Source organism: Lissotriton helveticus, chromosome 5_1, assembly GCF_964261635.1.
Source record: "Lissotriton helveticus chromosome 5_1, aLisHel1.1, whole genome shotgun sequence".
Taxonomy (NCBI): Eukaryota; Metazoa; Chordata; class Amphibia; order Caudata; family Salamandridae; genus Lissotriton; species Lissotriton helveticus.
Window position 1 is genome coordinate 1,735,363,164 of NC_136065.1, and position 17,810 is coordinate 1,735,380,973.

General features: G+C 48.3%; 1 protein-coding gene across 3 annotated transcripts in view; it reads left to right on the forward strand.

The window, feature by feature from the left end:
• Positions 1-17,810, forward strand: part of PLEKHM1 (pleckstrin homology and RUN domain containing M1) — a 247,449-nt gene that overhangs the window by 208,120 nt on the left and 21,519 nt on the right. For all 3 annotated transcript variants that reach the window (XM_078645003.1, XM_078645004.1, XM_078645005.1), the window contains exon 9: positions 207-400. In XM_078645003.1, the coding sequence (XP_078501129.1) occupies positions 207-400 (194 nt within the window). The remainder of the gene's footprint in view (positions 1-206; positions 401-17,810) is intronic.

Sequence of the window (17,810 nt, forward strand, 5' to 3'; positions counted from 1 at the left end):
GTAGGTAATAAATATATATATATATATATATATATATATATATATATATATATATATATATGTGTGTGTGTGTATGTAAGTTATTTGTACCTACGCACGTATAGAAAACAGAACCACCTATGTGCTCGGTACCTCTTCTTTTTATGATTGTATGCATTTTCAGTGTTTTCCAAAACATTAAAGAGTTACTGTTTCTTGTTTTTGAGGTTTGCAGACCAGCTCTGAAATTCTTGAACCAGATTCGTAATGAACCATTGATTAACGTAAGGTCTGTAAATGAAAGTATGTACGTTCACGTAGAAGAGATGTCGCGTATTGCTAGGAGTCGTGAGCAACTCAAGTTGCTGGGGCAATACCTTTTCACCTGCCGTAGTGGAGCCCTGCATGAAATGAGCAAACGGTGAGTTTAATATTTAGTTGCTACTATTTCTTTTTTCTCTCTTTTGTTTAGAGGACCCATATAAATCTCTTGTGTACTCCCTGTCACCACACAAACATGAACTTGCACTCATCTCTTTTACACTCTGCAATTTTAGAGGTTATCAAGCACACTTATTTATATAGTGACGAACCAGCAGGCAGCCGTTTCAATGGGGTGCAGATAAAACAAGCATTGGCTAAGCCAAAAGGTCTGACTTGTCTAACTGGAGGTTTTGTTTGTAATCTAAAAATTTGAGACAAAAATAAAATGAAGGAAAAAAGAAATGATGCTGCCTAAACGCAGTGGCCATAAGCATGCAATAAACATTTTAAATAAAAAATAAATAACTTGGATATATTTTTTATAGAACATTAAGGGTTCTTTTTAATAGGTGTACTCGGAACAAGTATAAAAACCCTGTTTAACTTTAATGCACATCACAAGAAAATATGTTTTTTACTAATCCAAAAATGTTACTGTTGGCTTTTAATCACTGTAACCTGTCGACCTAGTTTAAACACACATGGGTAACTAAAAAGATAATGAATGGAAAGAACAACTTTTGCAAAGTAATACTGGCCAACTAGCTGCTATCGTATTCAAATTTTGTGGGGCTAAATATTGTCTGACAAAAACATTGTGTCCAAAATATATTTTCCACAAATATCATCCCATTACAATGAATAATAGAAAAGCTTCATCCAGTTCAACTATATTTTAGTAAACAGTAATTAGGATTCAAAATTTATGCCAGACAATATTTCTGACATACAACCACATCACCCTACCAATTCTGTTCTCTGCTGTCTGTCACAATTCAAGAGTGTAATAGCTAAAATGGACTAACTTATTGCCCCCCAGCTGTATGTATATATGTATTTTTAGTTTGTGAATTATTTTGATTGCATGAGGCCAATAGGACTCTAAAGCAGCTGTTTGTAGGACAGACTACAAATTAAACTGATCACACTTTAGACACTATCTTCAATGCATACAATCAACTGTAAACCCACTGTTGGAGATGACATATCCTTCTCTGTTTCAGTCCTGCGCACAGTCTCTTAACTCACAGCCATACTCTTTTAGGGGAGCAGTCACCATCCACTCTATCACCCATTTCTTCTCATTGACCCACCTTCTACCAACAGATGCAAATGCTGGGATTTAACCTTACTCACAAGCAAGATCAGCAAGACTCTAGACCACTGAGACATACCAATACCTTCCCATCTCTTTGAAAATTTGCAATAACATATTGTTCCCTCTATCATTAGCCTTAGCAAATACTCTTACTCGCATCATAGAAGGGGAATTGTGGACCTCCTACATCCTGCCCGACAAACACAGTTGCCAACACCAGTTGAAATACAGATACAGCTTGAAATGCAAAAAAATCCACGTTCCCAACAGTCAGAATATCATCTGCAAAAACAGCATTTCACGATATTGATGAATTTCAAAGGATGTGGTCTGTGAAAAGCCATTTACCTTTCACATGAACTAAGTAACGTCTTCCCTAATGACTTCAAACCCACACATTCTGATGGGTGCATTGTCCCACAGATTCCTCACCTTATGAATTCTCCTTGCAGGCTTCAGATGGCTATTCAGTGTTGCAACAGAACACCATCAATGAAGACAGCCTATGTGGATGGCACTTCACTGGAGTATATGAGACACTGGTATTAGGTTTTTTTTCACCTCATTGATGTGGTTCAAAGCTCTCTCTCGGTATGACAAAATTCTAAGCTTTCTCAAGGGAGTCGGTCAAATGTCTCCGCAAAATGCCTAGGGCTTCAAGCCTTGTGGACAGTGAAGCAATAAATATCCCTTTTGGATACCCACAACGACTGGTGTCTGGCATTAGGACACAGTACCATGGCCTCTAATACATACGTGCCCATACACCCAAAGCTTATCAAAGAGGGAAAGGCCAAGTTTTTTTTAGATTAGGCTTGCAGGGCTGTTTCCAGATGGACTCTCTCCCCTAAGGTGAATCACCTTCCAAGAAACATTCTTCTAAGAGCTCGTCCCGCAAAAAACACTATTGAAAGGAAGAGTTGCCATTCCCAGACTGTTCAGCATCTCATTCGGTGACGCTGAACTCTCCCCTGTTGTTGGACGAACCCCGGCACCTAATTAGTCTCCTGCCTTTTGGCCACTCCATGCTGGTGAATGCAATGCAGAGTCTTTTCAGGATGGTTCGACAAACCTCTCACGCAAAGATTTGTCCAATTGGAGGACATTTTTGGCTTTGGGTCAGAAGCGTAGGCTGAGAATAATAAGGACTACGGATGCATCGAGGATGATGACTTTGAGGCGGATTGCCTCCTCACAAAACTGTTGTTCTTTCATTTCGACTTTACAAAATGCGAGTGTCCTAGATACTCCTCGAGAAGAGAACATTACTTAGTCCCAGTTACCCTGCCTCAGAGGAGGTTACATCCTTTACAACAGTTATCCAGAAGAAGGTATAGTCCTTGAAACTTGACGTCTATTATTCTGATTGAAATCTTGCAGTCTTTCCCAGGTTCTTCAGAGGATATGCTTTCATTTAATAAGGCTGTACTGGATCCCATCATTGCTTTTTGAGAGATGTCCTTTGTGTGGCCCAACAGTCTACAGCCAGCCTGCCAGGTAACATGAGCCTACTCTGGGTAACTATCACTTTTTGTCATCCCATCTGTCACCAGAGTCTGATTGTTCAGATGTCGCTTTCTAAGCAGAACATGAATGCCTTCCCAATTGATATTCCTAATAGGGAATTTAAGAAGCTGGATTCCATTGGTCGCAAAGCTTTTGCCTCTGCTGGTTTGGCTCTCTGCATGGCAATTTGCACTTGCCTCCCAGGCCAATATGTCCCTGCATTATTGGAACTGGCTTAATGTATATTTAAAAGCCTGCAAGAACATATGAGAAAGCCATTATCTGACCGTGTAATGGCCTAGATACTTTCCAGCAGATCCTAAAGTGTGGCTTTGACTCCACTGACGCCATTGATTGATGTAGGAATATAGCTTTCAGGCTGCGTTGACATGCATGGATGCTTTCCGATGGGTTTTCAGGAGATGTCCAGGCTATTCGACATGCCCTTTGATGATTAGCAGCTTTTGGGGAGCGAAGGCTGACTCTTCCTTGGAACATTTCAAGAACAATAGAGCTGCAGCTTATACCCCAGTTGAGCAGTTCCAACAACCGTACTGGAGGTTCCACAGCTATTCAAGGGCTCTGCAGTTCTGATAACATCCCGTATCAGACCTTCGAAACACCACGGCAAAGTGCGTGATACCTGTATTGTAGTACCTCTGTGTGTATGGTTCTGTCTGTCTGTCTGTTTGTTTTCCTCTGTCCAAGTACCACAGCCAGTGGGATCCATCTTGGATGCTCCTTGTTTGGCATGAAACAACATAAAAGAAGGTGAGGACAGCTTCCCCAGACAGGGGGGCGTATATTGCCTACATCCTTGTGGCTGAAGGATACAGATACTGGAGTGAGGAGGATGGAGACTGGACTAACTTTTGAAATCCATGAAGACTTTGTTAATAGGGGCAGCTGATTCGTTTTTCCTGCACACAGCCATTATTTATTTATTTATTCAGCTGTCTGAGCTTGAATTTTTGGGGACACACACGTTATTAAAATGTATTCGATAACTAGATATTTTATTGTGTTTTACTCTGACAGCAGCACAGATAGGAGAGGAACAATGTTTGACGTACATAGATTTTTAGGTCTGGCTTGACACTGCATTCATAAGCCTGATCCATTGTCAAGCTTGTTAGCTGTTCTCTTCCCTCCACACCACCTCCCAAAGAACCCTGTGATTGCTTGCTTGTGCTTGGCCCGGTTTGCCAAGTCATAGTACAACATTCCCCAGTATAGCAGTGGCAATTGACCTCACCCACCATAGTTGGGTAAAGTAGCCCCTGTCCACTCTGTGGCCTCCTCGAATTGGGTCTGTCACTCCTCCCTTATTTTGTCACCTTCCAGTGGTGGGTGGGGGGAGCTCCCATTTTACACGCTATGGGAAGTGCTCACAGTAGGCCGCTGACTGCTCTAGTTGATCTACTGGGGCTGTACCCTGCTCTACTTGTTCCCCACACCAGGATGTGCTCTCAAGAAGCAGAAGTCTAAGCCGTATCAGTAAAAAGGGTCTACAGAAGTGGTGCCTCTGGAAGCGAAGGCTGCAGACTCCCTTTTTAGGTTGAGGACCGTCGCACTGCGTAGCTGAAGATTTTATGTTTCTTAGAGGGGGCTTGGACCCCGCCCCTCTTCTCCATTGGCTGGCCTAGTAAATGCTGGCCAGCCATTTGAGGAGAGGGGCGTCACTCCCTTTAAGCCCCGTCTTTTGGCGATTCGGGGGCGTGTTTTTTACCTTCTTTCTACCCATGACGTCATCTGTCACTCAGAAAAAAACATGCCCCCGAATCGCAAAAATTTCGGATCTTTTCGGCAGCCCTTTCTGCACGACCGCGACCGAAAAATGGTGGTGATTTCTACGGTACAGATTGAAACTAGCTTGACCCCGTGGCCTCCGCATCGCCCCGCCCTTCAGGACGGCACCGCAACTTCGGACATCAGCCTAGAGCCGTCCGCCCCGATCCATAACCATGGTAAAGAACTGTGCGCCTCTATTGGGTTGAAGCAAATGCGCTGTGAACTGTACGCCTCGTGTTTTGCATCCCAGCGCCTTGGGCGCAGCGTACACCCCGCCTGCCTCTAAACAAGCCGGACGCGTCCCCCGGTACGCCTCGCTCCCTTCGCTTTTGGGAGTAAGACTGGGCACATCGTACCCTGCAAGTGAAAAGGCATACGCTGAAACCGTGCGCTTTTAGTACGGCTGCTGGTAGTTGGTACGCCTCGTACATTCCATTTACATTGATCGCGCCGTATAGCGTGAGGTATAGTGGGGCTCTTCCCTGAAAGCCGTACGAAGCGTACAAAAGCGCTACGATGCGCCCAGAAGCGCTAGTAAGCACCGTACTTTCCAGGAACTTCACCAAAAGCACTGAACTTGCCTAAAAGAACTGAATTTGGCAAATAAGAACTGTGGCATTTTTTAAAACGTTACTGGAACCTAGCCTGATGACTGTATTTTGAAGCCTGCTTGGCAAACATCCGGGAGGAGGGTTCGGCGAGGTCGTAGCCGAGTGCATGGATTTAGGGCACACCTGTCCTCTGCGCACTGCCCCCTGGCCCAATTAAGAATAGGGTAGCGTTGTTCATTTTGAGAGGACTCCCTGTACTGGTCCGCACTCTGTCACTCCACAAAGCTGAGGGACGTCTCCCTGCCTGCCAAGGGTGAACTTGGCGCTGTGCTCCCCAAGAAAAGCTGCTGCTGAGCACCATAGGGCCGTGAAGTTAGTTCTTCATAGAGACACTGTCCTGCACTTTTCACGTTTAGATGCTGTTGCGAAAGCACGGCAGCCTCTCACTTTCACAAGCTTCAAAGCGCTTCAAAAGTGGCCTGGTAGTGGGGTTTTCTCATCTAAAGGTGTTTGTTGATATTTTGCTGTAGAATCCTGCTGTGTGCGTGCCCTTTTGCAGAATACGTGCGTCTGGGTCTTTGCCTATTGGACAAACCAATTCTGTCAACAGTTAAGACTGTGTAAAGTCTGGTCCCTCTTTGCTTCCTGTGAGCTGCTTTGCACAGATGTGTGTTGGTGCTTTTGTTGCTTGCGAAAAGGACTATTCGTTGCTGGTTGTGTTCACCCTGAGATAACCCAGACACACTCCCCCTGCTTCGCGGCACAAACACAAGGGCATAGCCCTTCTTTGTGTGCACACCCCACGCTGACACTTGGAGGCATGTTCCTCGGCTGTTACAATTTTGGCAGGTGTGTTATTTGCTGAGGTGGGAGCTGGCCTCGGCAAAGGCACCCAAATTGTTGTCAGAAACAGAGTAAAAGGACAACTGCTTAAATAACAGATCGTTCTGTTAAATGCCGCAAGAAACATTAGCCCCCTGGTTCTCCTGCCCCCTCGCTGTGCTTGCTCTCCTACGCCCTGGCTGTGCTTGCTCTCCTGTCCCCTCGCTGTGCTTGCTCTCCTGAGTGTGTGTGTGTGTCTCTGGGTATGTGTGTGTCTCTGGGTGTGTGTGTGGCTCTGGGTGTGTATGTGGCTCTGGGTGTGTATGTGGCTCTGGGTGTGTATGTGGCTCTGGGTGTGTATGTGGCTCTGGGTGTGTATGTAGCTCTGTGTGTGTATGTGGCTCTGGTTGTGTGTATGTGGCTCTGGGTGTGTGTGTGGGGGCTCTGGGTGTGTTTGTGTCTGTGTGTGTGTGGGGGCTCTGGGTGTGAGTGTGGGGGCTCTGGGTGTGTGTGTGGGGGCTTTGGGTGTGTGTGGGTGCTCTGGGTGTGTGTGGGGGCTCTGTGTGTGTGGGGGGGCTCTGTGTGTGGGAGGGCTGTGTGTGGGGGGGGCTCTGGGTGTGTGTGGGGGCTCTGGGTGTGTGTGGGGGCTCTGTGTGTGTGTTGGGGGGGGCTCTGTGTGTGTGTGTGTGGGGGGCTCTGTGTGTGGGGCTCTGTGTGTGTGTGTGGGGCTCTGTGTGTGTGTGGGGGGCTCTGTGTGTGTGTGTGGGGCTCTGTGTGTGTGTGTGGGGCTCTGTGTGTGTGGGGGGGCTCTGTGTGTGTGGGGGGCTCTGTGTGTGTGGGGGGCTCTGTGTGTGTGGGGGGCTCTGTGTGTGTGTGGGGCTCTGTGTGTGGGGGGGGCTCTGTGTGTGTATGGGGCTCTGTGTGTGTGTGGGGCTCTGTGTGTGTGTGTGGGGCTCTGTGTGTGTGGGGGGGCTCTGTGTGTGTGGGGGGGCTCTGTGTTTGTGTGGGGGGCTCTGTTTGTGTGTGTGTGTGTGGCTCTGTGTGTGTGTGTGGCACTGTGTGTGTGTGTGGGCTCTGTGTGTGTGTGTGTGTGGCTCTGTGTGAATAGCTTTTTTTGTAGGTGGCTCTATGTGTGGGTGGCTCTGTCTGTGTGAGGGTGGCTCTGTGTAGGTGGCTCTATGTGAATGACTATGTGTGGGTGGCTCTGTATGTGTGTGTGTAGGTGGCTTTGTGTGTGTGGCTCTGAGTGGGTGTAAATGCAATAGGTCATGCATTTGCCAGCGATTAAGCTATTGGCATTGTAAATGACAATGCCATTTATTTAACGATTAAGCTATTAACAATGTAAATGACAATGCCATTTATTTTTTTCATTCCAAAACTTTATTTCATTTAATTTTAACCATAAAAGCACAAACAAATACATGTACAGTTTTTAAACAATTCATTAGTATTATATGCTCTAAAATGCATCATCTTAAAACATCAGAGGGGAGGAGACAATATATTAAAACTATAAAACTTTAAATAATCTTCAAATGTTTAAAAAAATGTAAAATAACATTTGCTGATCCACTTAGTTCCCTGAGTCTCTACAATAAAATGCATATGTGCCATCCCTAACTGAGCAATTTCCTTCGAGTAATCCACATTGAAAACAAAAACTTAGTTACAACGGACACTATCACTGGATTTGTATCGGACTTCAAAATCCTGAAGAAAGCTAGATAATTCCTAATGCCCAAATTGTTACACAGCTGTATTATCCACTTTCTCCGTATAGTGCCGTAGGCCGGACAGAAGAGGGTGACGTGAAGAATCGTTTCATCTTCTGTTCTGCAGCCTGGGCATAAATGTACAGGACCCCCCGTCCACCTGTCGGTCAGAGAATAAAGGGGCAGTGTTCCATATCTAAACTGTAGGTAAAGCTTCTTCGCTAGGGTGGGTTGAATTACATCAATCTCCTGTTCAAAGATATAAAATGTCTTATAATCCAGGAAGGCATCAGTCAAACTCGTTGGTATAGCTGAGCAGAATGTCCTCCTGAAATTAAAGTCCTTTATAATGTTAGACAATGTTTTCTTAGAAATAGCTGAACAGGATGCCTCTGGGTTTGACCATAAGTTTTCGTGTCCGATCAAAGTAAAGGACTGCCTTACGAAGGATAACCACGGAATCCTGCCTACTCCTAGGGAGGTCAGCACCACCTTTAACTCCTCCTTGTAGCATTCCAGCTCGGGAGTGCTCCACAGCCTCCTCCAATAAAGGAGTGGGCGTGAGGCGATGGCATCAGCAATAGGACTAATGTTCAAATCCAACCTGAGTGGAACAAGTGGGGTGTTTCTAGGCAAAGTTAAAATTTGCCTGATAAAATTGTTTTCTGTAGTGGTTAACTCAGGTGATGGGACGTGCCCCCAAATTTCCGCCCCATAAAGGGATGATGACCTGGCTTGAACTTTGAAGATTTCAAGTGGGGCACTAACTATTTTGTAAGCGCAGTTTTTTGGGACTTTAAAAATCCCCCCAGCGGTCTGGGTTAGTCTTAAGTTGGCCTTGGCCATTTGTGCGCCCCCAACCCATTCTGTCATTTAGGGTTAAACCTAAATAATCAAAAATTGAGACCCTTTCTAGTGGTCTACCTTCCATCATAGGATGGGGACAGTTAGTGGTATTGGCGTTAAATACCATGTACTTGGTCTTATCAATGTTAACTACCAGGTTTCTTTTATTACAAAAGTTAATGAACTGGTTCAAGACCTTCTGCATGCCCATGGGCGATTTTGAAAGCAACAGGGTGTCATCCGCAAACATTAATGCGGGAAATCTCTGCAAGGCCAGTTTCGGGGAGTCAATGTCTTTGATGGTTAGTAGGTCTTCTATGAGCCCGTTGAGAAAGAGGGAAAAGAGGGTTGGGGCAAGCACACAACCCTGCCTAACCCCCTTCTCAACCGGGAAAGGCCCCGTTAATTGACCATACTTTCCATAACGTACTCTGGCAAAAGTGCCATCGTGGAGAAGTTTAAATTGGTAGCATAGGTATGGTGGAACCCCCATAGATAATAGAATGGATCAAAGCTGGTTCCGGTCCACCATGTCAAATGCTGACTTTAAGTCCACAAACGTTAAATATAGACTTCCCCGGTCCAGAACAACGTGCTTCCAGTGAAGAACCTGGAGCCGAAATAGTTGGTCGGTTGTGGACGTTTTGGCCCTAAAACCTGCCTGAAGCGGGGTCAGAATATTATGGTCATTAACCCAGTCCAGTAAGCGTTGTAAGAGTTTACTGGACTTTTTGAGGGTTTGAGCGGAGAACCCTTCTTGTAAATGGGTATTATCTCCGCCCCAACCAAGTACCAGGGAGAGGTAGGCCCTGCAAAATTGCTTTGTATTGTAATAATAGGTATGGGGCCCAGACTACTGGTTCCTCTTTAAAAAGGTCACCCAGGAGAGGGGGACCTTTTATCACACGATCTGGGACTGTAGACTTGTGGCCAGGTACTGGGCAGCGGTTATGCGAACCATCTCTCAAACTACGAACGTCTCCCTGCTGCCCAGCCCACGTCGCTGTCTGATAAACATTTGGGAGGCGGAGGATCTAACTCATCGTCAGCAGGATTGGGCGGTGCTGGGTATGATGGTGGCGAAGCGCAATATTGCCAAACTCTGGGGTTCCGACGTCCTCCCCACGCTGAGGGACTGGTGCAAAGATATGGACGAAGCCATGGTAGCCGAAAAGGCGGTGTTTGTCCATCGAGGATGCCCGGCAAAATGGGGGCAAATCTGGGGGGCATGGAATAAATTTAGGGGGGATATCTGTGAGCCGCCACGGGTAGACCCGGATGAGGACCTGTCGGATTAGGGCCGAGCCTGGTCTTTCGGGGCTGATGGTGGTGTGACCTAACGTGCTGTTTATTACCCTTGGTGAACGACTACTGAGATATGGGGGACAAGTTGATGGCCGTGCTGCTGATTAACGTTATGCTGCAGGATATGAATGCCTGCTCTCTCGCCTGCGTAGGATTGATGTGCTAAGTGTGCTTTTACAGTTAGTTGAAAAGTTTTGTTATTTGGTTCTTGTAAAAACATAGACCTAAGCCATGCTGTATGCCTGAAATACTTGTTATGTAGTACACGTAGTATCTATTCGCTGCCGGACCCTTGGGCTGTCGGCCACGCAGCTGTGTTATCCTATTTACCTTGCCTGAGCTCTACTTCTGCTGCGGCCGGCCCGATTGGGTTGTAGGCCTTATGCTGTGTCATGCTGAAAGTGTACAATAAAGGTCTTTAAAAAAAAAAAAAAAAAAGGTCACCCAGAATCCTATCTAGCCCGGGGGCTTTGTTGGATTGCAGGCTATGCACAGCAATTAGTACCTCATCCAAAGTGAATAGCGGTGTAGACCACGTAGGATCCGAGGCCAAAAGGGTTGGGGGGGCTGCACTTCTTAATATAGGGGGAATGGAGTAAAGCTCTTTAAAATGCAGAGACCAACATTCTTCCGTAATATTTGGATCAATCGAGGTCCTACCTTCTGGTTTCCCGATATGAACGAGATTCCAAAAGGTCCTGGTATCTTTAGCCTCGAGTGCAGATCTGATGGCGAGCCATCGTTCTTCTTCCCACTCTGTTTTTGCGTTAAAAATCGTTTGCTTATAAGCGCGCCTGGCTTCAGTCACTGCAACCGGCGTACCTTGTTTCAGTGCCCTGAGCAGTGCGCGCTTCAATTCCCTACAACCCCTGTTGAACCAGGGGTGTTTGACACCCTGTATCTTAGGTTTAATGGGGGCTATTTTATTAAAGGAATTCGCCATTAGTGCGGTAAGTTCCTCATGTAATCCTTAAAGGAGCCTTTGCACACTATTTTCAAATGGGAGAGCCATGATTAAATTTGCCCTTTCTGAGGAGGAGCTTGGCGGGCATCCGAGATGGCCGCTTGAGCACAGCGCTCTCCGGACCCTCGCCGCTCCCGGCTTTTTATCCTGGCTGAATCCTGATTTCTTGCAAGAATTCGTGTGAGGGACGTTTGGCTGATTACCCTGGCACTTTTCAGAAATCGATTTGGATCTCGTATTCCTGAGATATGGTGCTCTGAACTTTTGGGCTCCGCCCTTGAGGTGCGCCCGGGACGGGGTGCGGTTCTGTAGCCGTCCTGCAATTGAACAACAACGGCAGGAGATCTGGCCTTGTGGGTCCCCCCTTCCTAAGTTTCGGTTTCGATTCCGTTCCGACTTGGGCCACGGGTGTGGATGTCGTGTTGCGACTGAGACTTGGTGGCAGATCGGCTGTTGGGCTTTCATTTGACCTATTTGCTGGCTTGGCGACCTCTACCCGAGTTGTGCCCCCTTTTTCATGTACTTTTGATCCTGTACTTTGAGTGTCGGGCCCGTCGAACCTGGTGGCTTGTCCTGTGACGCATCTTCAAAATGGCGGGCAGAGGGGACAGAGAGACGCGCAAGACGAAAACACCTCTGCGCGGAGCTCCAGTTCAATCAAATGTCATGGACCGTTATACCCATTCTAAGGGGTGCCCCGGAGCTGCCCTGCCTGGTTCCAGTATAGCGTCCGAACGAGTCTTGGAAGAGTCGGCGGAGCCCTCCCTACAGGATATCATGGGCGCCATCTCGGGTGTGAGGGAATCCATCGGCCTACAGTACGAGGCCTTGGCCCACAAACTTGACACCGTGGCTATTGAGGTGAATCTGATTCGTGCTGATCTCGGCAAGACGAATGAGAGGGTACAATCACTGGATATTAAATCTTCTAGCCTTACGAATGACGTCTCGGAGCTCCAAACTGAGATTGGAAATCTCCGTCGGGGGAACGACTTCATGACCCGTCGCCTGGAGGACTTTGAAAATAGGGCGCGTCGCTGCAATGTTCGCCTGGTTGGTGTACCGGAGAACCCTGAACCCCACTCGGTGGATCTCCTGGTTGAGGATCTGGTCTTGAACCATCTGGCCCCTTCTGGTCTCACAAAATTTTTCACGGTGGAACGCGCACATCGTGTTCCAGGAGGCAAAGTCAAGCCGGGAGCCCCGCCGAGACCCATTGTAGCGAAGCTTTTTCATTATAGGGACCGGGACGCTATCCTGCAGGCCTCGCGGGTGAAGGGCCCGGTGGCCTTTGAGAATGCTACGGTGAACTTTTACCCGGACTTTTCCCAACAGGTTCAGAGACAACGTATGGAGTTTCGTGGTGCCAAGAAACGTCTTCGGGATCGGGGCCTACGTTACGCCATGCTCTTTCCCACCAGACTTCGGGTCGAATACAATGAGCGTACCCTTTTCTTTGATCGGCCAGATGCTGTTAATGACTGGCTGGACTCATTGCCTGACCGTCCTCCTGAGACTGACTCCGCCGCTCACCCTGGAGGTGCCGAAGGTGGTGTGGAGATCTAACTGTTCGGCTCTTATGTCTTATTTTGAATACATTCTCAGGAGTGTTGGCCGGCGTCCCTCTACATTGTGATCATTCTGTCTTTCGTTTGTTATTTTTGTTCTTGCTGAGGTCGGGGGGAGGGTGGAACGGAGACCTTTCCTCCTCCGGGGTCTTTGTGTAGAATAGGGGTTCTTGGGCGACAGGCACACTGCAGGTTGGGGTGGCTCTTTAGCTTTTTGCAGGGGTGCAGGGTGGGGGGTGTTTCTCTTCAGTTTGGGGGAGGGGGGTTGGGAAGTTTTTTCTTTTCTGTGTGTTGTTTTCAAGGCGAGTTGCTCCTGTGTTTGCTGCTGTTTCTGATGTCTAGCTCATGGACGAGGGGTCTTGGCTCGGGCGGCTGGGATGGGGGGTAGAGGGTTGAAATTTCTTTCCTGGAACGTTAATGGCCTGGGAGATCGTATTAAGCGCAGTGTGGTCTTAAAATGTATACGACGTTTGTCACCGGACATTGTTTTCATGCAAGAAACCCATTTGATTGGTAATGTTTGTTATGCAATGAATAGATGGGGCTACCGCCTTGTGGCGCACTCGGGGTTTACCTCCGGATCTAGGGGTGTGGGTATTCTTGTTCGAACCTCCCTCCCCCTGGCGATCGATGAGGTGATTCATGATGACCGTGGGAGATATACTGTCCTGGTGGGTAGGTATGAAGGCCGCACCCTATCTCTCTTCAATGTTTATGTTCCCCCGGGTTTGCAGGCCTCTACTTTTACTGACTTGGGCCGTGTTTTGTTAGATCTCCCTGATAGCACTCTCTTTCTGGCCGGTGATTTTAATTCGGTGCTTTCCGGCCTTCACGATCGCCATCCCCCTAGAGATACCCCGCAGGCTCAGCAGTGGTTGGGTGGGTTTTTAGATACCTTTGGCCTTGTGGACTGCTGGCGACTGTTGCATCCTACTCAGCTCCAATACACCTTCCATTCTGGGGCTCATGGCAGTCTGTCACGGCTGGATTATTTCCTGATGCCCGCAGCCCAATCGTCGGCGGTTCGTGAGATTTTACATTTGCCGAGGGGTATTTCTGATCACTCGCCGCTCTGGCTTCGTTTCGAGGTTGGGGTAGAGGCTGCGGGCCGAGTGGCTCCCATTAACCCTTGGTATCTTTCCTCCCCTGAGACTCGTACCCTCTTGCTCAAGTCCATGGATGCATATTTCCTGGAAAACGAGGGGTCGGTCTCTTCGGCTGTGTCCCTGTGGGAAGCCTTTAAAACTGTGATTCGTGGACAGGCCCTTTCCTTGATTGTTGAAGCTAAGAGGGCTGGGGGGAGGGAGGTGGTGGACCTTGAGGGGGAGATCTCTGCTTTGGAGGACGAGTTGGAATCTGGTGTCACGCCTGAGAAACTCCATGCCCTGGGTCTAAAACAGTTTGCATATAAGTCTCTGGTCACTGACGCTGCAAAGGTGATGTTTCGTGAGCAGCAGGGCAGATTGTACGATGTGGGTGACAAGGCGGGCAAACTCCTAGCGTGGTTGGACAAGAAAGAAAGAGTTAATCGTGTGGTGCCCGTGATTCAGTCTGCGAGTGGTGAGAATTTGATTGATCCGACCGCCATTGTTGATCGTTTTGCGGAATATTTCCGTGTGGTATATGCTCCCGTGTCTGTGAGGGATGTTGCCGACTCCCGCCTTCTTCTGCGTGATATCACTTTGCCCTGTGTCACCGACTTGGACCGTATTGCTTTGGACTCCCCTTTTACGAATGATGAGATAGCCAATGCAGTTCGATCGCTCCGTTCGGGCAAAGCATTGGGCCCGAACGGTTTGCCTATTGAGTTGTACAAATTACGCCCCGATAAGGTGGCGCCGTATCTCCGCGCCATGTTTCTAGAATCTCGTGAGCGGAACATACTTCCTTATGATCAGCGTCTGGCGACAATCGTCGTCATTCCCAAAGAGGGTAAACCGCGTGACCTTTGTTCCTCGTATAGGCCCATATCCCTATTAAATGTTGAACCTAAGGTGTTGGCTAAACTTTTGGCGACCCGTCTCCTTTCGGTTCTCGGGGAGTTGGTCCATCCGGATCAATCTGGCTTTATCCCGCATCGCAACACTGCTCTGAATTTACGTCGCCTCCACGGCGCGCTGGCGAGGGCGGGGCTTTTGACTGAACCGGCCATTTTGGCGTCCCTGGATGCCTCCATGGCCTTTGATACTGTGGAGTGGCCCTCTTTATGGGCGACACTTGAGAAATTTGGATTCGGGTGCGAGTTTATTAGCTGGGTTAGACTGTTGTACGCGGAACCTCTGGCGCAAGTTGTAGTGAACGGTAGAGTGTCGGCCCCCTTCTCCTTGGGCAGGGGTACCCGTCAGGGTTGCCCCTTGTCCCCTTTGTTGTTCGCGCTCGCTCTTGAACCGTTGGCGGCCTGGCTCCGTTGGGAACCGTCCCTTAAAGGTATTCGTTGGGCCCCGGATTTCGAAGACCGCGTCTCGCTTTATGCGGACGACATCCTCTTGTATCTTACTTCTCCTCGCAAGTCTTTATCTGTTTTATTTGACGTTCTTGCGTCCTTTGGCGCTAACTCAGGCCTCGTCATCAACTGGTCTAAATCCTGTGTATACGTTTTATCTGGTATCTTGCCTCCGTTGCCGAGTAGACTTCCTCTTCAGGTGGTCCGGGATGGTTTCAAATACTTGGGGGTTTTTGTTACCTTGGACCCGTCCCTTCGTTTTGATCGTAATCTCCTTCCCCCGTTGCTTAGGCTCCGTTTGGACGTTGCCCGTTGGCGCAAGCTTCCCCTGTCTCCACTGGGTCGGGCGGCCCTGTTTAAGATGATGTCACTACCGCGGTTTCTCTACGCTCTCCAGAATTATTATGATCCTATCCCCAAGACCTATTTTCGGGAGATTGAGAGCCTTCAGAGGCAACTTATTTGGGATGGGCGACCGCGCATTGCTCTCGCGAAACTTTCCATCCCGTGGTACGATGGGGGCATGGCGCTCCCCGATATTAAGAGATACTACTGGGCTTCCCATCTGTCCGCTATTAATCACGCTATGTTCTCGCCGGGTCGTAATCCGGCGTTTGAGATGGATAAACTTCAGCTTCCGGGAGGTGACTTTAACAGAGTGCTCTATTCTCGCTCCGCTGGGCGCCATCTTGTGGGACCTACTTTGACTGCTTTGACGGTGTGGCGTGCTGCGAATGTGAGCCTGGGCTGGGAGGATCGCTTGACGTTGGCGACGCCGCTTTATGCTTCAGAACGTCTGGGCGGTCTTTGGTCTTCCAAGGGTTTTGACCGTTGGGACTTGATTGGGATCTCTAAAGTGGGGGATGTATACTGTAAAGGTTCTGTGCGCCCGTTTCAGGCCATCCAGGCTGACTACGGCCTGAGTAGTCGGGAATTCTTTCGTTATTTACAGGTCAGGCACGCTTTGGTTTCGGTGTTTGCTCCTGGTGAGATTCCGCCTGACTCTTCCCCACTTGAAGACCGTATCCTTGACGAACATCTTCCGGATAGCACTATCTCCCTGATCTATAAAAAGTTGATTAACAATCGGACTGACTTATTGGTCCGACTTCGGGAACAGTGGATGGGAGATGGGTTGGAACTTGATGATGAGGATTGGCAATCGGCCCTCTCCTCTCCGAAGGAGGTGGCTATACCGGCTCGACTCCGTCTGGTCCAATTGAAGATCCTTCATCGGGTGTACGTGACGGGACCGCGACTGATGGTGATGGGCTTTTCCTCCGATGGACTGTGTAAGCGTGGATGTGGTTTGCGTGCTACTTTCCTGCATATTCTTTGGGAGTGCCCGATGGTGGCTGCTTATTGGGTGGCTGTGCTTGATCTGATGACTGTGGTGACAGGGATATCCTTGCGTCCAGAACCTCGTCGCTGTCTTTTGAATGTTTGGGAGCCCACGGACTGTTCGGTGGCACAGACTAGATGGGCCACCCTGGGCTATATGATTGCGAAGCGAGATATTGCGCAACTCTGGGGGGCCTCCAGGCCCCCTGCCCTCTCGCAATGGGAGGATAACATGGATTGGTCCATGTTCCGTGAGAAAACAGTCTATGTGGCCAGGGGCAGACCCAGGGCATGGGTGAAGGTGTGGGGTCAATGGAACGAATACCGTGGCGACATTTGTACTCCTCCCCTTGTGGACACTATCGAGATTACCCTGTCTCCTTAGGCTAGCGTTCCCGGAATCTTCATATAGGGACTGAGCTGGTATCTCCGGCTCTCCCCCCTTCTTCTTCCTGATCTCTGCGCCCCTCTCCCCCCCCCTCCCCCTCCGAACTCCTTAGTGCTTAGAATATTGCTACTGCACTTCCGTTGCTGTCCCCCCCTTGCGTCCCTTGGGCTGACCTTCAGTGATACACTCTCGCCTTTTTGTATGTTTGTTCTTTCATATATATAAAACCTGTTTTTGTCCTGTATATAATGTGGAGTATTGCATTCTTGATTGACGGTTACCTCTGCGGGCATATATGATATGTGTCTACTCCTTTTTAGCGGCTGGCCCGTGTGGTTGTAGGCCCATCCTTGTACCTTTTTGCTTGCTCAAATAAAGGTTTTTAAAAAAAAAAAAAAAAAAAAAAAAAAAAAAAAAATTTGCCCTTTCTAGCAGAGGAATTAGACTCAGATACAATTTGCCCATATCTTCGGTAGACATCTTCATATTTGCCCATCGGATTCTCCTCCCACCTTGGATTATTCTAAGGTCACTGTTTTCGTGGGATTCACTACCCTCAGTGGTCAAGTTAAAATTCATCTCAATTGACAGGGGGTTATGGTCGCTTTCCGTGCGACTAAAAATGTAGAAGTTGAGGATCTTGGGCCACAAAGACATACTGACCATAAAGTAGTCAATTACAGAAGTGCGCCCCATTCCACTATAAGTTGAATGCCCTGGGCTGTCCCCCTGGAATCGCCCATCACACGCTCTTATAGAGAAAGAATAGGTAAGGGAAATTAACTGAAGTACCAGGGCTGACCAATGCTTTACTGGAAAAATATTCGGGTGCGGGACTAGCCATGCTTCATCCTCTTCCGTTGAGATCTGGAAGACACCAATGAGTGGTTCGAAGTGACAAATAAAGTCACCACCAATCATCAGTTCGGCATCTCCCGGGAGAGAGTGAAGTAAAATGGACAAAGAATCTAAAGTCTGGGAGGTGCCTCCCGGTCTGGCTGGCCTCGAA